The sequence below is a fragment of the Acinonyx jubatus genome, chromosome B4, assembly GCF_027475565.1.
Source record: "Acinonyx jubatus isolate Ajub_Pintada_27869175 chromosome B4, VMU_Ajub_asm_v1.0, whole genome shotgun sequence".
NCBI classification, from domain to species: Eukaryota; Metazoa; Chordata; class Mammalia; order Carnivora; family Felidae; genus Acinonyx; species Acinonyx jubatus.
Genome location: NC_069387.1, coordinates 62,244,784 through 62,262,625, shown reverse-complemented (window position 1 = coordinate 62,262,625; position 17,842 = coordinate 62,244,784). Strand labels below are relative to the sequence as shown.

Genomic DNA, 17,842 nt, shown 5'->3' with positions numbered 1-17,842 from the left:
AGAAATGTTAAAAATCATGATAATTTTGGTGTGGGCTTGGCTAACACTTTTTAAACTGGACCTTTGTTTCCTTTATTATACTTCTGATTTTTCTCTATTCTTTTCTTGCCAGTCTAAATAAATCTCATCAGAGCCTCAGGGACAGGAGCTAAATCAATTCTATGTGGTGTAATAGCTGGACACATGTTGAGGCCCAGATGTTGCTGAATGTTTCCCCCCTTCCCCTCCCCCCCCTTATTCATTAAACACTATGCCTTCCTTCAGAAACACTGATGTGTTTCCAGCCTTTTTTCTTGATTTTATGCAACCTTACCAAAATTTTTATCAGCCTTTTCTCTGAGTGCCAACAAATCCACCTGCTTCAAAGCAACAAATGACACAGCCTAAATAAACAATCTTACACTGAAGGTTGCGGAGTCACTCACTCCATTTTTATGGCCATGCTGATTCGGGGCATTCTGCTGTCAAAGGCTGAGTCCTTTCGGGAGAAACAGTGATTTTTCCCTACCCGACCAGGAAGGATGGAATCTGACAGGGCAAAGGCACGCCAGCACTTCAAGAGTGCCCACCTAAACCACCAGGGAAGCTCAAGCTCCTTTCACTGGCAATTCCACAAAGGGCGCGCCGCCCTTTTCGGACGATCGAAATCACCTGTTCAAGGTCGCACATCCTCTAGCTACCGCTTGCAATCAGCAAGGTTAGGCAGGGCTGCTGGGTCTACCGCCGGTTGGCTCTCGGCGACACACCGGGCCCACCTGGTACCCTGCAATCTGCGCAATCGCGGGGAGAACGCGCCCTCTCGCGACCGACTTCCCGCCGCAGCCCGGCCTGGAACAAACGCCCTCCGGGGCCCGCGACCCGCGGCGGCGGGGCAGGGGCCCCGGAAGGAGGCGGTGCCGGGGCGGCCCGAGGCTGCGCGTGCGGGAGGATGGGGGCGGGGCGCGCCTATATAAACTCCGTGCGGCGGAAAGGGCGGGCCTGGGCGAGAGCGGCTGAGTCGGCGGAGCGCCCGGCGCCGCAGACGCCGCCAGCGAGGACAGGGAGGGGAGAGGGAGGAGGCGGGAGGAGGAGACGCAAGTGCGGGGTGGCGCCGGTCCACCTCCGCAGCTCTCCTGGCTCCCGCCGGCTTTCGAAGGCGGGCCCGGGCTGCGGCAGCGGCAGCGGCCTCGGCGGCCAGCGGAGGTGAAGCCGAGCTGCGGCGGCCTGTGGGTCGACGCGGCGTAGGGAGGGCAGGGCAGGGCTGGGCGGCCGCTGCCGCGGTGAGCTGGAAGGGCAGCTCGGCATCCCCGGGGCGGGGCCGTCGAGGGCAGGTGGCCCGTGCGCTTTTCTCCGGGTCGGCCTCCCCAGAGGCACCTGCACACGGGGCCCCAGCCTGGTGCCGGGGCGTCCGGAGGCTGTGGGAAGGGCGGGGGTCGGTGCCCTCGGGGCACTTAAGTGACCACCCAAAAGAGGCGACTCTCGCGCGGGGCGCTGCGGGGACTGAGGATCAGTGCTGGCGTGCATGGGGCCTGTTATGCCCTTGCTTTGGGGTGCTCCGTAAGGGGATGCGCGGGGGTGAAGGTTGCGAGGACCGCTGACCAGAGCGGTGTGAGGCTCGGGAGGATGAGCCTTTAAACCCGTGTGGTGTGAGTGGTTATGGGTTAGTCTAAACAGAACAGAAAACCAACTCGGGGCGCTCGAAAGCACCTCGCTACAAATGTGCAGCAGTGACGGACTTGCCTTGTAGGCCCCAGAGCAATCAAAGGGAAGTTAGGGGTCTTGTTCAAGAAGCTACTCCTCAGTTAGTGAATGAGGCTCTAAAAGAATTGTGTGTTGGGAATTTTTCTTTTAAATGGGCTTGTTTTTATGATTGCGTTTGGGGCTAGTGGTGAGGGTAACGTAAAGAGGTTACAAAGGCTGCCTTAAGGTCCTAATGGGGAGAGCTTTTTTGTGTGTCATCATTCGACCAAACAAATTATTCAGAATGTGGATTGCCCTTACGAGAAGAGAGGAGCTCTGAAGCCATTGCTTGATTAGCAGTTCTTCTCCCTATGTGGAAAGTTGACTTTCTGGAAACATCCCCCGTATTGTAGATTTTGCCCCGTAAAGGCGCTAGCACTTGGCACTAATCTCCTTGAAAGTAGTAAGATGGAAACACAGTACCTAGCATCGCTGGGTTTTGAGCTCACTTCTGTGCAAAAGAATTTTGAGGGAGTGGGTCTAGATTTTTCAGGGAAGTTCGAATCTGCATGGCCTCCTCTAGTCTTAATTTACTTTTAACTTTTTTTTTCCCTTCCTTCCTTCAGCTTCATCTGTTTCAATGGTGCAACTCTCTTCATCTCCTTTTGGTTACCAGTCACCTTCAGGCCATTCAGAGGAGGGAAGAGAGGGGAATATGAAGTCAGCCAAGCCCCAAGTGAACCACAGTCAGCATGGGGAAAGCCAGCGGGCCATGAGCCCTTTGCAGTCTGCTCTCAGTTCTGCTGCCTCTCCTTCCCAAGCATATGAGACATATATCGATAATGGACTCATATGCCTTAAACACAAAATTAGAAACATCGAGAAAAAGAAGGTAACTTTTTTCCCTCCCATCCCTGTATATGTACCATCTTTAATAAGGGTTAGGGAACTGGCATTTTTGCTTTCTGTCAGGGCTCAGAGGTACTCTTTCCTAAAAGATTTACCTAACCTTGGGATTTAGCTGGCCAAAAACATACAAGTAGGTTAAATATTGGGTATATTAAGCATTTTATTTGATTTCTCAGCATAACTAAATAAAAATATTCCTCATAGTAAAATTACTATGCATGCTGCTGTTGAAATACTTGAAGAGCCAGCAACTTTAAGTCAGATTAATTCTTTGAGTGTAGTATTAATGTTTCTTTTCATAGATGAGTAATAGCCTGATTTTTTTTTTTTAGCTTGTTTTCCTTGTGACTTTCTGCAGCAGTTGATATTGCAGTAAAGCTGCTGCAGTCATTGGAAGCTTCAGCGATGGGAGAGCCAGAAAAGGTTTTAGCACTAATTTTTGTGTTGCTAGGTGATCGTTTAAGATTGGTAGGTTAACATTGTAGAAAGCCTTATAAAGAGACTCAAATTATAATCAACCCAATGTTACAGTAAATGCTGATGTAAAGATCCAAATCATTCCTTATTTCCTGAGTCATGTAGCCTGTGAAACAGTGCTGCACGTTGCTTTGTTGTGTCATGATTCTTTTTTGCTCGTGATAGTAAGGTGAGTGATTGACTATCTGGACCTGGGAACACTTACATATTTTTATTCCAGGATCTAGTTCAACCATAGGAAAGTTGCTTTTAATGGAGGAGTATGAAGAGATTTTTAAGAGTCTGGTTGACTCTGTCTCCCCCCAGCCCCCACCCCCCATGCCAAGGTAGGGAAGAAAGACCAGTTACTAGTAGCTTCTCTGTAACCCTAGCTCTCATCAGTTGTCTTTTGAATGCATGCAGTTGATCACAAGTGTGATAAGGTGAGTGTGCCTGGGTCAGCACAAATTCCCTGCCACTATGGGAAACTAGTCAAAGCACGATCTATTCAAAGCAGGATCTGTTGATGGAGACTCATTAATGTCTTTTTCCCAGGTGGAGGAACTACATATATGTATATACTTACATGCTCTAGTGTAACTATAGTACCTCCTTAAGTTTGAATACTTACCTGGTCAGTAACAATGCTTTTGTTTCAAGCTTCTGGAAAAGCAATTTAAAACTATAAAGCCAATATGGGAGAAGCCTAAACATTGCTTTTAGAATACTGTAGTGGGTCATGTCATTATTCTGGGGACAATAAATGCAATTTGTCATGTATTCACTGAAATATGAAACTCAATAGAAAAAAAGCTTTGCGTTAAGTCTATTATAATGCTAGAGAAAATATCTTCTACATTTCTACACTTCCATGAAGAAGTTTGCTATTCGACAAATGCCACGTAATTCAACAGGTAACTAATAGTTTAAGCATGAGGTTAGAACAGGATTTCTCTGCCTCAACACTATTGACGTTTTTGTGCCAGATAATTCTTTTGTTGCAGACAGGGTGTGTGTGTGGGGGGGGCGGGGGGGCCTATCCTGTGGAATGTAGGATGATTCGCAGCATCCTTGGGTTCTAGTCACACGATGCCTGTAGCATTCTCCACCTCCCTCTCATCCTTCAAGTAGTGACAACCAAGAACATCTCCAGACACTGCCATAGATCCCTGGGGGTCAAAATTATCTCTGATTGAGCACCACTGGGGTAGGGGCATATGATTGACTAGTTAAGTGTCTGTGTGTTAAGTAGTCTGATTGTAAGTAGAGGCCATGAAGAGAAGAGTTTTATTACTGCTTAACTTTTCTAATTCCACACTAATGTTGATTGTAATATTTTTTCCCTGGCTGGATCTTATCTACAGTTGCTGCCTGCCTTGTAGTAAACCAGTATTCTTACAGATTGATAGCATACTTCAAGAACTTTGTTTTCATAAGAAACAGTCTGGTATTTAGTTTATTTTTTTCAGAATTTTGTATGAGACTACAGTAGATACAAGTTTCTCTTTTGTAGCTCAAACTGGAGGACTACAAGGATCGCCTGAAAAATGGAGAGCAACTTAATCCAGATCAGTTGGTAAGTAGTGTATAATCCTTGGGTCACACTTGTTGGCTTTTTTCTTTTTTTCTTTTTTTTTCTTAATAAAACTCTAGAGGGGATTGGTGAGAGCAAAGATTTGATAAGGCCAATAAAGAAGAGCGAGAATCCACTGGATTTTTCAGAAGACTTTTTTTTTCTTCACTTATGAGATCTTACAGACTTCTTTTGCACTAGCAGATGGTATGGATGGAGGTATGGGTTGCTAAATAAGAGTGAAAATATAGACTATTGCTAAACATACGGATTTAAGTTAAACTTTTGTTAGGCTGAACTAAAGAGGTGGAGGGACGACTAGCTTTCCACTGTTCACTGGTATATATAAACCTGACATCTTTCTGCTCTAAAATGTAAAAGAGTATTTATTCTAGCTTGCCTAGGTTTTCTCCTTTTGCTTCTTAATCCTTTTGTATTTTCTCCTTACTTTTCTATCTTAGATTGCTATGTCACCTCTCAGGAGGCATGTTTACTTGATACCTGGCCTTTTTTTTTTTTAACTTTAGTATGAAAGAGTATTTGCAACTTTTAAAAATATTGTTTAACTTGTCTGTGGTATACCTGGTATCTGCAAGTTTAATGTGGTGAAAGTTTCTGCAATATGGAAATAAAAATGCTTAATTGATGTTTGTCTGATATCTCTTGGCTAAGAAGGGACAGAATTAAAAGTTATTTGATCTAGTCTGTAGACCTATCATCTTCATCTTTTTCAACTAAGATTTTTGGTTGTGTATCACAGATACTGGCATTCGAGATCTTTTCCCTTATTGACTCCTCTTCACTGACCTAGAATTTTTGTGATGTAGTAAATTATAATTTTGCTGAGGCACAGATTTGAATTGTGTGAGCTCTGAGAATGATGTGCTCACATAGTCGGTGAGAGGACTTAGCTGGGCATCCAGCATTTCAACATAGCTTTGTTCTCAAAGTAGTCATGGTATGCTCAATAACTTTTGAAGTGATAATATTTTTCTTTGTGTAAATATCCTTGAAGGAAGTGTTCTGATATGGTAGTATTCTTGATTTTGGGGAAATATGGGGGTTAGGGAGAGGGAGGTTGGTGGTTCTCATGGAAGCTCTCTAGCAAAGGTCAAGGACATGCTGTATTTCAGAGCTCTGGCCAGGTAAACTGTAGTCTCAGTATTTCATTACTGTCTTTATAACTACATGTTGCTTCTGTAGCATTAACTTTTATTTCTTGAGTTAAATGCTGACAACTGCCAAATTTATGTTGCCAATAGATAAGCCCTTGGAACTCGAGATTCCTGTGTTCAGTTGCTTATTTGGCATCTCCCGACCCCCAAAACCTGTTCCTCCTCTAATCTTAATGATGTCAGTTAATGGCTTGGGGAACTAAAAGGATGGAGTTGCCAAAATCCTTGGAGAATTTCTCATCTATTTCCTGATACCACACATCTAGCCCATTAGCAAGGTCAGTTCTACCTTCAAAGTAAATCCGGAAACTGGCCATTTCTCAAATTCCGCTTCTGCCATCCTGGTCCAGGCCACATCATCTTTCATCTACATTACTGTAATAGCTTCCTCACAGGTTTTTCTATTTCTGCTGTATCTCCAAGCTTGTTCTCAACATGGTAGCCTCAGTCATCCTGTTGGGATGCAAGTCAGTTGGTCATTCCTCTGTTCAACTCTCCATTGGTTCCCATCATGGCAGAATGTCCTTACTGTGGCCTACAAAGTCCTACAAAATATGCTTGCTACTTCCTTTCACATCTTTATTTCATGTCCTGTACTTCTGTCCCTTCCTAGCTTCATTCCGGCTACATTGGCCTTCTTGCTGTTCCTCAAACATCCCAGGCACGCTTTTGCTTCAGGGCTTTTTGCACTGTGTGCTTTTCCTACTGCCTGGGATGCTTTTTCCCCAGGTGTCTAAATGGCTCAATTTCCAACTTCCTTCAGCTTTTTATTTGAAGGTCATCTCAGTGAGGCTTGTCCTGACAACGCTATACCTCCATTCCTCCATTCACACTCCTTAGCTCTTTGCCTTGCTTTAATTTTTTAACTAGTAGTGCTTTTCTGACAAACTATAAAGTTTACTTTGTTTGTCTTTCTCTTAAAATGTATGTTTCATTAAAGTAGAGACTCTGTTCATTGCTGTTTTCCTAGTACTTAGAATAGTTTAGAGAATATAGCAGACATGTAAAATATTTATTACAAAAGGATTTACTAAATATAAAATGAATGTTATGTTTTTAGATAAAATTAAGCATATAGTTTGTGGTACTTTAAAAAAATTTTTTTTTTTTTTTTAACATTCATCTTTGAGAGACAAAGTGTGAGTGGGGGAGGGGTAAAGAGAGAGGAAGACAGAATCTGAAGCAGGCTCCAGGCTCTGAGCTGTCAGCACAGAGCCCGACGCTGGGTTTGAACTCATGGACTGCAAGATCATGACCTGAGCTGAAGTTGGACGCTTAACTGACTGAGCCACCGAGGTGCCCCTAATTTTTTTTTTTTAAGTTTATTTATTTAGAGATAGAGCGTGCAGGCAGGGTAGGGGCGGTGGAAGAGTGTGAGAGAGAGAATCCCAAACAGGCTCTGCACTGTCAGCACAAAGCCTGACATGGGGCTCTGTCTCATGAATGTGAGATCATGACAGCCAAAATCAAGAGTTGGATGCTTACCTGACTGAGCCACCCAGGCACCCTTAGTTTGTGGTTCTTATGGGAATGAACATCTCTTCATATAAGCAATATATATTTAAGGTGGAAATTCAGAAAATGCAGATAAATTGGAAGAAAAAAAATCTGTAATCTGATCCCTCAGAACTGTCATTAGTAGTGTAGTATTTAATTAGAAAAATCTAAGTTTAGTTTTTAAAGCTGGTAATAATTCACATAGTTCAGAAATTAGGCAATAGTTTAAAAGACAGTTTTTCTTTCACCTTGTCCTTCCTCTGTTCGGTTCTTATCTTACAAAGTAAGGCCCTGGGATTATGATCTGAGCTGAAATCAAGAGTTGGATGCTCAAATGACTGAGCCACCTGGATGCCCCACTTTCTGTTTATTTCTAATTTTGTGTGGTTGTATTTTCCCAGTTTACTTTTAATTAAGTTAGCTAGTGCTTCTTTTTTTTTTTTTTTTAATTTTTTTTAGCTTTTGGGTTTGTTTTAGTTTTTCTCTTTTTCTGCTGTCCTTTGTTTTATTTGCTTCACTTTCTAACTTTGAATTAAGTGTTTAATTCATTTTTCTTTTCTCCCCCCCATTGGTTTGCATTTAAGGCTGTGAATTTTCCTTCAAGTACTGCTTTAGCTATACATTTGATACTGTACTTTCAATATTGTTGGCTAAAAATTTTGTAATTTCAGTTTGTAAATCTTCTTTAACCCAACAGATATTCTTAATATTGTAAATAAAACTTTCTATGATCTGCATGGCTATTGTAATCCTTTTAATGGTAACTCTTAAGTAACCTGTCAAGACTAAGCTAAAGACTAATAAGATTTCATTGAGATTTCTAATATAAATCTAGATTTTTTTCCTTTGAAATAGTAAGATTGTTTAATGAAGTTTTTTAGAGTCCCATTTATAATTTTAATATTTATTTTGGTTCAGATCTGGATTTGAAGTAGAGAACTGAGATTCAAGTGAGTGCTTGAGCAAAAGGCAAATGGGTACTTTCAGCTTCAGTGAAACTTTTAGTTTTAAAAAATTAAGATTTGGCAGCCATCTCTAGTTGCTAAACTCTGACCCTATGTTATATTTAATGCATAATACAAAACTCTTTTATTAAATAATATGAAATCTTTTCTGCTTTGTAGTCCCATAGCAGTTGGCCTTGTCAAGGCAAACCACTCAAATGTTACATGGGCTTCCTAATTAATATCCTTGTTTTGAGACCTTCCTTTTCAGTTCATCAGCCCTACTCCCTCTAGTGTTCTTTTTTTGAAACCGAAATCTCAGTATAGGATTCTAATCAAAAGTTTAAAAATTCTATTGAGAATTTTAACATGTTTTCTTAAAACTTTTTTTTAAAAGCATATTTATTTTGAGAGAGAAAGAGCATGTGCATGTGCATGCCAGTAGGGGAGGTGCAGACAGCGGGAGAGAGAGAATCCCAAGCAGGCTCTGTGCTGTCAGCATAGAGCCTGACTTGGGGCTTGATCTCACAAACTGTGAGATCATGACCTGAGCTGAAATCAAGAGTCGGACACTTAACTGACTAAGCCTCCTAGGTGCCCCAAGAATCTTTAGCATATTTGAGCCTAAAATCATGTTCTGAACTGTGTTTTATTAATTCAACCATAATATATTAAGTACTTACACTGGGGGATTCTGGGCTTAAATGCTAGGGTTATGATGTAAGGGACAAATGTGATCCTTGCCCTCAAAGATACAGTGTGATGAGAAAGAGGTAGGAAATAAGTAAATAAAAATGTGATGGTGTTAGGGTGAGGTACAGAGTGATAATGGATTGTAATGAGGAATTTAACCTAGTTTGGAGAATTGAGGACAGCTTCCTTGAGAAAGAAGTGCTTCAGTTCAGACCTAAAAAATGAGAAGGACTTAGCAAGTTAAAATGGGGAAGGAGGAAGAAGAGCAGGCTAGGCAGATGCTAGCATGTATAAAAGTCCTGAGTAGGGAAAGAATGTTTTTACAAAGAGGAGACTGGAAAGAAAGCCAGTATCGATGGAGTGATGTAGTTGGAATGGGAAAGCTACATGTACATCCTTATTTCCCATTTAAAGACTGTGTTTTTTCTTAAGGTCATCATAAATGATACAGATAAGTTTTAAGCAGAAAATAACTAGATTTGTAATAAAATCACTTTTAAGGGTGAGTGATGGTTTGGAGGTGGTAAGTGTGGATGTAAGAAGACTAGATAATGGTTGGCTGTAGTCTTGGTCAGAGGTTATAGATATCTTGCTGGTACCAAAGTAGCAGCAAAGGAGTTTGGGTAAAGTAGATTCAAGAGATAGAATTAGCATAGCTTGGTGATAGGATCTAGTAGAAGGAAGAGCCAAGAATGGGTTCCAGGTTTCTGGCTTGAACACTTGGATGGGTCGCAGAACCATTTATTGGGCCTGGAAACCCTAGAGGAGAAGATGGTTTTGGGAGGAGAGGATAAAAAGCTCAATTTTGGACCACTGATCAAAAAAAAATTTTTTTTAATGTTTGCTTATTTTTGAGAGAGACAGATAGTGCATGTGAGAGCATGAACGGGGCAGGGGCAGATAGAGAGGGAGACACAGAATTCGAAGTGGGCTCCAGGCTCTGAGCTGTCAGCACACAGCCTGACGCGGGGCTCAAATTCATGGGCCATGAGATCATAACCTGAGCCAAGGTCAGATGCTTAACCCACTGAGCTACCCAGGTGCCCCAGGACCACTGATTTTTTAATGTGGCTGTGAAACATTAAGGGGTGGGTAATATCGAATAAGTGTTTGAGTTACAGGTCTGGAGCACAAAGAAGTTTAGTCTACAGTTAAGCTCATCTGTGTGGTTGCTAATTGAAACCATAAGAAAAGATGAGACTATGTTGGATGAGAATATAGAAAGGAGAAAAGCCTAGGACAGAGGAACTTTGACATTTAATGTTTGGATAATAAAGGCTAAAAATATTTATAGCCAACTTTAGGGTCAGGTGTCATTTTGAGTGATTTGAATTGGGCAACATCTCTGTGATGTTGGTCCTGTTTATTTTGTAAATGCTAAAAACTGGGGTGAGAGAAGTTTATGGAAAAATTACTGGTAAGTAAAAAGCTGGAGAAATGGGAGAAAAATGGAAGTTTAGTGTTACTAAAAACAAAGAGATGTTTGTAGAGCCAGAAGTTGCCTTTGTGTGGAAGTCTGAGAAACCAGAATGAGAGTTATAAAAGATCTATGGATTTAAAAGGTGGTATTGACATGCTTACTTTAGCCAGGATAGTTCTGGTGGAATGATGGAAACAGAATCCAGGTTGATAAGGTCTGAAGAGGAAATGGAGACTGTGTAGCCATTTTTGAAACTTTGAGATGGAAAGGAGGGGGTTGCCAGAAAGGCGCTTTTTATTTTTCTTATTTAGATTGGGGGAGACTTGAACTTGTATTTATTTATATATTATATTTATTTATATTTATGTTTTTGAGAGAGAGGGCACAAGTGAGCGAGGGACAGAGAGAGAATCCCACAAGGGACAGAGAGATATCCAGAGAGAAGTGGGGCTCACCTGGGGCTCGTGTTTTACTAGAAGCGGGGCTTGTGTTCACCTGAAGCAGAGATTGAGCTCACCTGATGTGGGACTCAAACTCACAAACTGTGAGATCATGACCTGATCCTTAACAACTGAGCCACCCAGGCTCCCAAGACTTGAACTTGTTAAGTACTAGTTTAAGCATCAACAGAGTGAGAAATTCAAGATTTTTAAAAGGGAGTCATAGAGTAAGATTTTTTATGAAGACGTAATTGAAAAGGATAGAAGGTAGAAGGATATTTCCTCCAGTAAGCAAAAAAAGGGAGGAAGAAAGGATGTATTCACATTGGATGATGGGAAGTTAAGGTAGTTCCCATTTGATGCTGCTTTTCTTGAATTAAAGTTAATACCATTTGGGAGTGAATATGAGGGAGTATTCCCTTCTGGTTTTATATACCTCTGAGGGCTGTATACTATGATTATATTATCTGTGCAAGGTTCTATAGTTGGAAAACCTCTTTGTCTTTTTTATTATGAAATAATACAGCTGCAACTAAGTGTCGCTTCTAGGTTATACTGCATAATAAAGCAAGCATCAGAATCCACCATTCAACTCCAGTAGTACATTACCAACACCACCAAAGCTCCTTCACAGTTCTTTCTCTTTACTGTAACCTGACTCTGAGCTGCCCACTGCCATTTCCTTGCTTTATTTTAATAGCACTTGTTTGTTGCCCTTGAATCTGTTAGAGTTGCTTTTTCATACCTTATAATAAATGTTACCATACTGTGTTCTGCAGTTTGTCTTTCACTCATTATGTTTAGGAATTTTATATTAAGGAAAGTAGTTATATTTTATTTGTTTTTCTCTGGTAGTAGTTTGTGAGTAGATAATGTCCTACTTAGAGCAATCTTATATGTGTTATTGAGACAGAAGTGTGAAATTTTTCAGGGTGCACCTGAAAAATTACCTATCATGGGCTGTACGGTATGCCCATAGTTAACTTCATAGGTAAAAATGCCAAACTTTTCCAAAATTATTATACTAATTTATGCTAATGCTGGTAGTACGTAGTTATATAGCAGTATATAGGTAGACTCTATACTTTTGTAAAAGCTTATGTTATCAGATTGTTTTTAAAACAGCTTTTTTGAAGTATCATATATAGATCATAAAATTAACCCATTTTAAGTGTATAAGACAATGATTTATAGTCAATTTGTAGAGTTATGCAGCTTCCATGACAATCTAGTTTTCAAACATTTCTGTAACCCTTCCAAATTCCTTTTTGTCTCCTTATTTGCTTTCTATCTCTATAAGTTTGTCTTTTCTGGATATGTCACATAAGATAGTCTTTCCCATATGGCTTCTTCGAGTTATGATTATGTTTTTGAGGTTCATCCTTGGTGTAGTATGTATCATTAATTCATTCCTTTTTATTGCTGATGAGTGTTCCTTTGAATGATTATACCACATTTTGTTTATTTACCAATTGCTGGATATTTGGATTGTTTTTATTTGGGGCCATAATGAATATGCTGCCATACAAATTTGCATGTAAGTCTTTATGTGGATATATGTTTTCATTTCTTTTGGGTAGCTACCTAGAAGTGGGATACTATATTACTTTAAATATGGAGACTTTAAAATACTGTATATCTTTATGTGGTTAGACAAGTTTCCCACCTTGGTCTGTTTCATATTAGCCCTTTGTTTTTCCAAACAGATTAAAGTCCCATTAAAAAAAAATCTATGCCTTTCCTAATTACCAACTTTGTTAATCTGTGAAATCTTAAAAAAAAAATGCCCCTTGAATTAACAATATTTTGGGGGTGTCTGGGTGGCTCAGTCAGTTCAGGTCTTAATCTCAGGGTCATGGGTTCAAGCCCTGTGTTGGGTTCCATGCCCGGCGTGGAGCCTACTTAAAAAAATTTGCAATATGGGGGCTCCTGGGTGGCTCAGTCTGTTTAGTGTCTGACTTTGGCTCAGGTCATGATCTTGCTGCTCATGGGTTTCAGACCCACATCGGGCTCTGTGCTGCCAGCTCAGAGCCTGGAGCCTGCTTCAGATTCTGTGTCTCCCTCTCTGCTCCTTCTCCACTCATGCTCGCTCTTTCTCTCTCTCTCAAAAATAAATAAACATTAAACATTTTACAATATTTTTGTTATAATACTTAATTTTGTCTGTTATAGGTAATTGTTTACAAGTCTTTTCTACCATAGTATAAATTTCTTGAAGTTGCTTATTTGTGATCCTCATTCTGCTACTTGTGTACTATATTTGAGTAGTGAATGAATATTGACAGAGGAATACTATTGGCTCATTGCTCTTGAAAACCACAGGCTCTAGGGGTGCCTGGGTGGCTCAGTCGGTAAAACATCCGACTTTTGGTCATGATCTTGCAGTCTGTGAGTTCGAGCCCTACATTGGGGCTCTGTGCTGACAGCTCAGAGTCTGGAGCCTGCTTCGGATTCTGTGTCTGCCTCTCCCCCCTCATGTTCTGTGTGTGTGTCTCTCTCTTTCAAAAGTAAAATAAAACATTAAAAAAAATTTTTAAAAACCACAAGTCTGGGGCGCCTGGGTGGCTTAGTCTGTTAAGTGTCCAACTTTGGCTCAGGTCATGATCTCATGGTTCATGTGTTCAAGCCCCACGTCGGGCTCTGTGCTGACAGCTCAGAGCCTGGAGCCTGCTTCTGATTCTGTTTCTCTCTCTCTCTCTCTCTGACCCTTCCCTGCTCATGCTCTCTCTCCCTCTGTCTCTCACAAATAAACATTAAAAAAAGAAAAAAACACAGGTCTCTCTGATCTTATACTGTGCACTTCATAGTTAGGAACTCAAGTCTGTTGTTATGGCTCAGATTTCTAGCATAAAAATTGAATCTTAAAATTTATATAATTTCTATTAAATGCTCTCTCTTCCTACGTTTTTTGAGTATGGCTAGTCCATAAAGTCTTAAGTCTTTTCTACTCTTTTTATAGGAACACTTATTTTGACATATTTATATTTAGAAGTTAACAGAATTGATGTTTTCTTATCCTATTTGGTAGGAAGCGGTGGAGAAATATGAAGAAGTATTACATAACTTAGAATTTGCCAAGGAACTTCAGAAAACCTTTTCTGGACTGAGCCAAGATGTGAGTACGTTTTCTTTGCTATTCCTGAAACCACTTTAGCCACGGATCTGGAAGAAAATATTAGCATTCATTAATGGTGTTCAGTTATTACCATCCATCTCATTCCTGCCGATATTTTATTGGGGGTGAGGGGGTTGACAATAGCTATTGAGGAACTAGTGTTTTCAGATTTCTGGAGTCTCAAGAGAGCACAAATGGTGTCCGAATATGAGACACTGTGAATAAAGTGTTAGTTGTCCAATGTGTATTCGCTGTGGAGTTTTAGAAATCATTGAGAAGGGGAATAAAAACTATTTTGATGGACGCAGTTTACAAAAGATTTTTTAGAATATAGGCTTGTAAATTTGTATAACACAGGCTTGTAAGTTTAGCATTATTTAACGTATAAAGAAACAGAATTGGTAGACTCTTTTTCTTGAGACCATGGCAGTTATTACCAGGAAGATTTGTGATTCATGGTAAATAGAGTTAAGTCTGGTTTCACAGCTTGTTAGGGTCTCTATGTTGGCAGTCCAAACTTCTGTCTCTGACAGATTTAGTCAGTAATTAATATGAAGCCTTAAACATTCACTAATGAAGTATTCTTCCCTGTTTTAGAATTGTATTAGAAGGCCCTTTAAAGATCATCTTTTAACAATTAAGAAATATTTTTGTAAATTCATTTCTGGGATGGGGAGCATGCTTCATAAAATAGTCTCTTTCACTTTTTGGGTATTTTCTTGTATAGTGAACTAAAATTCTCTTCTCCATTCCTCTGGCATCAAAAAACCTCCAAAAACAAACAAACCCAACACATCATTTCTAGGCTGAGGACATCTATCATCTTTTTATAATATCATTGCTTTCTCTGGATGTTTGACTTACTTAACTCTTAAAAGGTAGTGTGTAAATCTGAAATAGCCTAGTATAGAGCCATTATCTTCTGTTTTCTAGAAAATTCTGTTAATGCAACTCTAAGATGACATGAGCTCTTTTTGTCAACCATAGTATATTTTAACTCCTGTTTACTCATTTATCACTTAATTTTAGTGCTTTCTGTGAATTTCACAGTTGTTAAATATTTCTAGGCTATTTTAGATACTTTTAAATTGATTTTTTTCCTTATGATTAATCACTCCCCCATTTGTTAAATTTATAAAAAGATATTTCATATCTTCTTTCTGGTTGGATGTTTGGAAGTATACTTCTATAATACTTAAAATTTTCTATTAACTTTTTTTACTCAAAATTATTTGATAATTTTAGTTTTTTATTCAGGTGTTTATTTTTTCAAAGTATGTTTTGTTTCTTTTATCCTTCTTTTTATATTTAAATCTTTTTTTAAACACCTTCCAAGTGCCAGGTACTTCTGTAAGTCAACTTGATTTTTACAGCAATCCAGGAAATAGATGTATATAGCCCCATTTTACAGATAAGGAATCCAATGCTCAGAACAAAAGGAACTTCTTCAAAATCATATAGCCAGTAAGTGGTAGAGTGAGGGTAGGACCCTAACTACTCTTTATCTCTAAAAACTGTGTTCTTTATACAAGTATATAGTATCTATTTACATGCTTTTCCACTGCTGTTGTCTAGAGGTAGTTACCAATTCACCAAATTTTGTTGCTATCCATGAGGTTATTTTTTCTAATTTGTACTGTGGATTTACTTTCACTTTAGGTGAGATATTAAGGTACTTTGTAACATGCCTTAATGAATAAAGACCCCAAAGGTGCTTGCCAAATACCTTCCAGCCTAGTAATTTTTTGAGTTTCCTTTTATTAAAGCCTTTCTTTAGTCAAACCTCTTTTAATGAGAGTCAGTTTTATGGGGTGTAACATTTTCTTTACTTACAAACTAAAGTTGGAAGCCTTTCTGTTCATCTCAATTACATCTCTCTTTGTCTTCATGACATAAGCTCTTTCCCTTGGTGGGGATTTATCATTCTAAGACAGGGATCAGAAAATAAATTTTATTATTCAGTGTGATTTGTTGATAGTGGTTGATTTCATATCTTCTGCCACCCCCGCTTTTTTTTTTTTTTTTTGAGAGAGAGAGAAAGTGGGTGCAAGTGAGCGATGTGCAGAGAGAGAAGGAGAGAGAGAGAAGTGGGCCTGGAGCTCACCCAACATGAACTGTGAGATTATGACCTGAGGTGAAGTCAGAAGCTTAACTGACAGAGCCACCCAGGTGCCTGTATCTTCTGCTTCTTTACAAACCAGTCCTCAACTGGTAGAAGAGAGGAAAATGTAACCTGACTTCTTAGTTTCTATATAAATAAGGAGAAATAGGGTGTTGTCAGTAGTTTTCTGATTATGATCTAGGAGACAGTGTACTTTCTTACTTGATATGTGATAGTCGTCTGTCAGGCTTTATTTTGGGCATTAGTGATATATTGGTAAACAACAGAGATCTAGTCATCACAAAGCTGAAACCTATGGGGATGCAGGTAAATAAAAAGATAGCCTTTTAATGTAATAGGTACTTTGATAGGGGGAGTTCAGGGTGTCTTAAGCCCATAAGAACACTTAATCCAGCCTTGGGAATGGCTAAAGACAGATCTGCGTTAATCCTGGGATATAAGTTTGTCAGTTGCCTTTCTCTGTACCATCATGAAACCGTCCAAGAGAATCCCACTGTCTTGGAGAGCTAGAATTGCCACCTCTATTCTCCATCGTCCTCAAACAGAAACTGAGGATAATGTAGTTTTGGTAAATGTTATTGGTGTAAGTCCATATTGAGATCTTGGTAAAAGCTTTTCTGAGCCTTTGCTGTCCTGAAAGTATCCTTGCCCTTGTAAGCTCCAGCCAGTCCATTTCTCATTCTTGAAATTTTACCTTCACCTATGATCTCTTGTCCCTGATAGTAGCACAAGTTAAATTTATTAAGTGATCTTCATACCTCCTAGAAAGGAATTAATAATGCCATAATGAATCTTTTCCAGAGACTCCCCCCTTCTTAATCTGTTAGGATTTATGAACATGTCTTTTGTAGAGTCCTAAATATGATGGTGTATCAAAGTACTTTAACTTGCATATAGGAAGACTCTTTTAGATTTTTGTTTTATTCTCTTAATCTTCATACTTGGAAAATGTCCAGTATGATGGAAACATTACAATCAGAAAAGCAACTATGGGGAGAAAAGACCTTTTAGATTTCTTACTGGAAATAGATGGTACTTTTTATTAATTGGTATTTTATAAATGGGAAGCCACTTCTGGGACCCATGTGTTATGTCAGACTTTAAGGTATTATAGTTCTGAGCTTTAGAGTAGATTCAGTCTGCTCAATCTACATACACATTTATTTGAGGCGAAATTTATGTTTTGCTAACTATATGTTTTGTCAGCTAAATATTGAAAAATAAAACTCCATCCAGACTGACAAACTATTGTGAAAATATCTTAGTTTTACTTAAAAAAACAAAAACAAAAACAAAACTATTTGCTGTGTATGTATTTTAGCATTACATTGGTAAGACATTTTATTTTATTTCTGTTTGGTTTTCAATTCCTTATGCTTTAGCCAGTATTCTTTGGTTGAAAATTGACCTTTTTAGTTAAAATTTTTTTTTTTTAATGTTTATTTATTTTGGGGACAGAGAGAGACAGAGCATGAATGGGGGAGGGGCAGAGAGAGAGGGAGACACAGAATCAGAAGCAGGCTCCAGGCTCTGAGCCATCAGCCCAGAGCCTGACGCGGGGCTCGAATTCACGGACTGCGAGATTGTGTGACCCTAGCTGAAGTCGGACGCTTAACCGACTGAGCCACCCAGGCGCCCCATGACCTTTTTAGTTTAAATACTCTTCCCCTGGAACAAGAATTTAAAAAGCAAAAACAAAAACTTCAAAACTAAACTGGAGCATTTTCTTAAAATCTTCGGCTTAAAAAGGCTTATATACATAAATATGGAAAAGTTAAATTTGGGGATTAATATGTGCATCAGTGATAGGTACTTATTTCTTATCATAGTGATATCAGA

At 39.5% G+C, this 17,842-nt stretch overlaps 1 protein-coding gene across 11 annotated transcripts in view; it reads left to right on the top strand.

Annotated features, from left to right (window-relative positions):
• Positions 1 to 1,049: 1,049 nt before the first annotated feature.
• The window catches only part of CAPRIN2 (caprin family member 2), a 44,731-nt gene continuing 27,938 nt past the window's right edge, over positions 1,050 to 17,842 (top strand). For 10 of the 11 annotated variants that reach the window (XM_027035846.2, XM_027035845.2, XM_053226107.1 and 7 more), the window contains exons 1-4: positions 1,050 to 1,182; positions 2,286 to 2,551; positions 4,538 to 4,600; positions 13,795 to 13,881. In XM_027035846.2, the coding sequence (XP_026891647.1) occupies positions 2,300 to 2,551; positions 4,538 to 4,600; positions 13,795 to 13,881 (402 nt within the window). In that variant the 5' untranslated portion in view covers positions 1,050 to 1,182; positions 2,286 to 2,299. The other variant, XM_027035840.2, reaches the window with a different exon arrangement.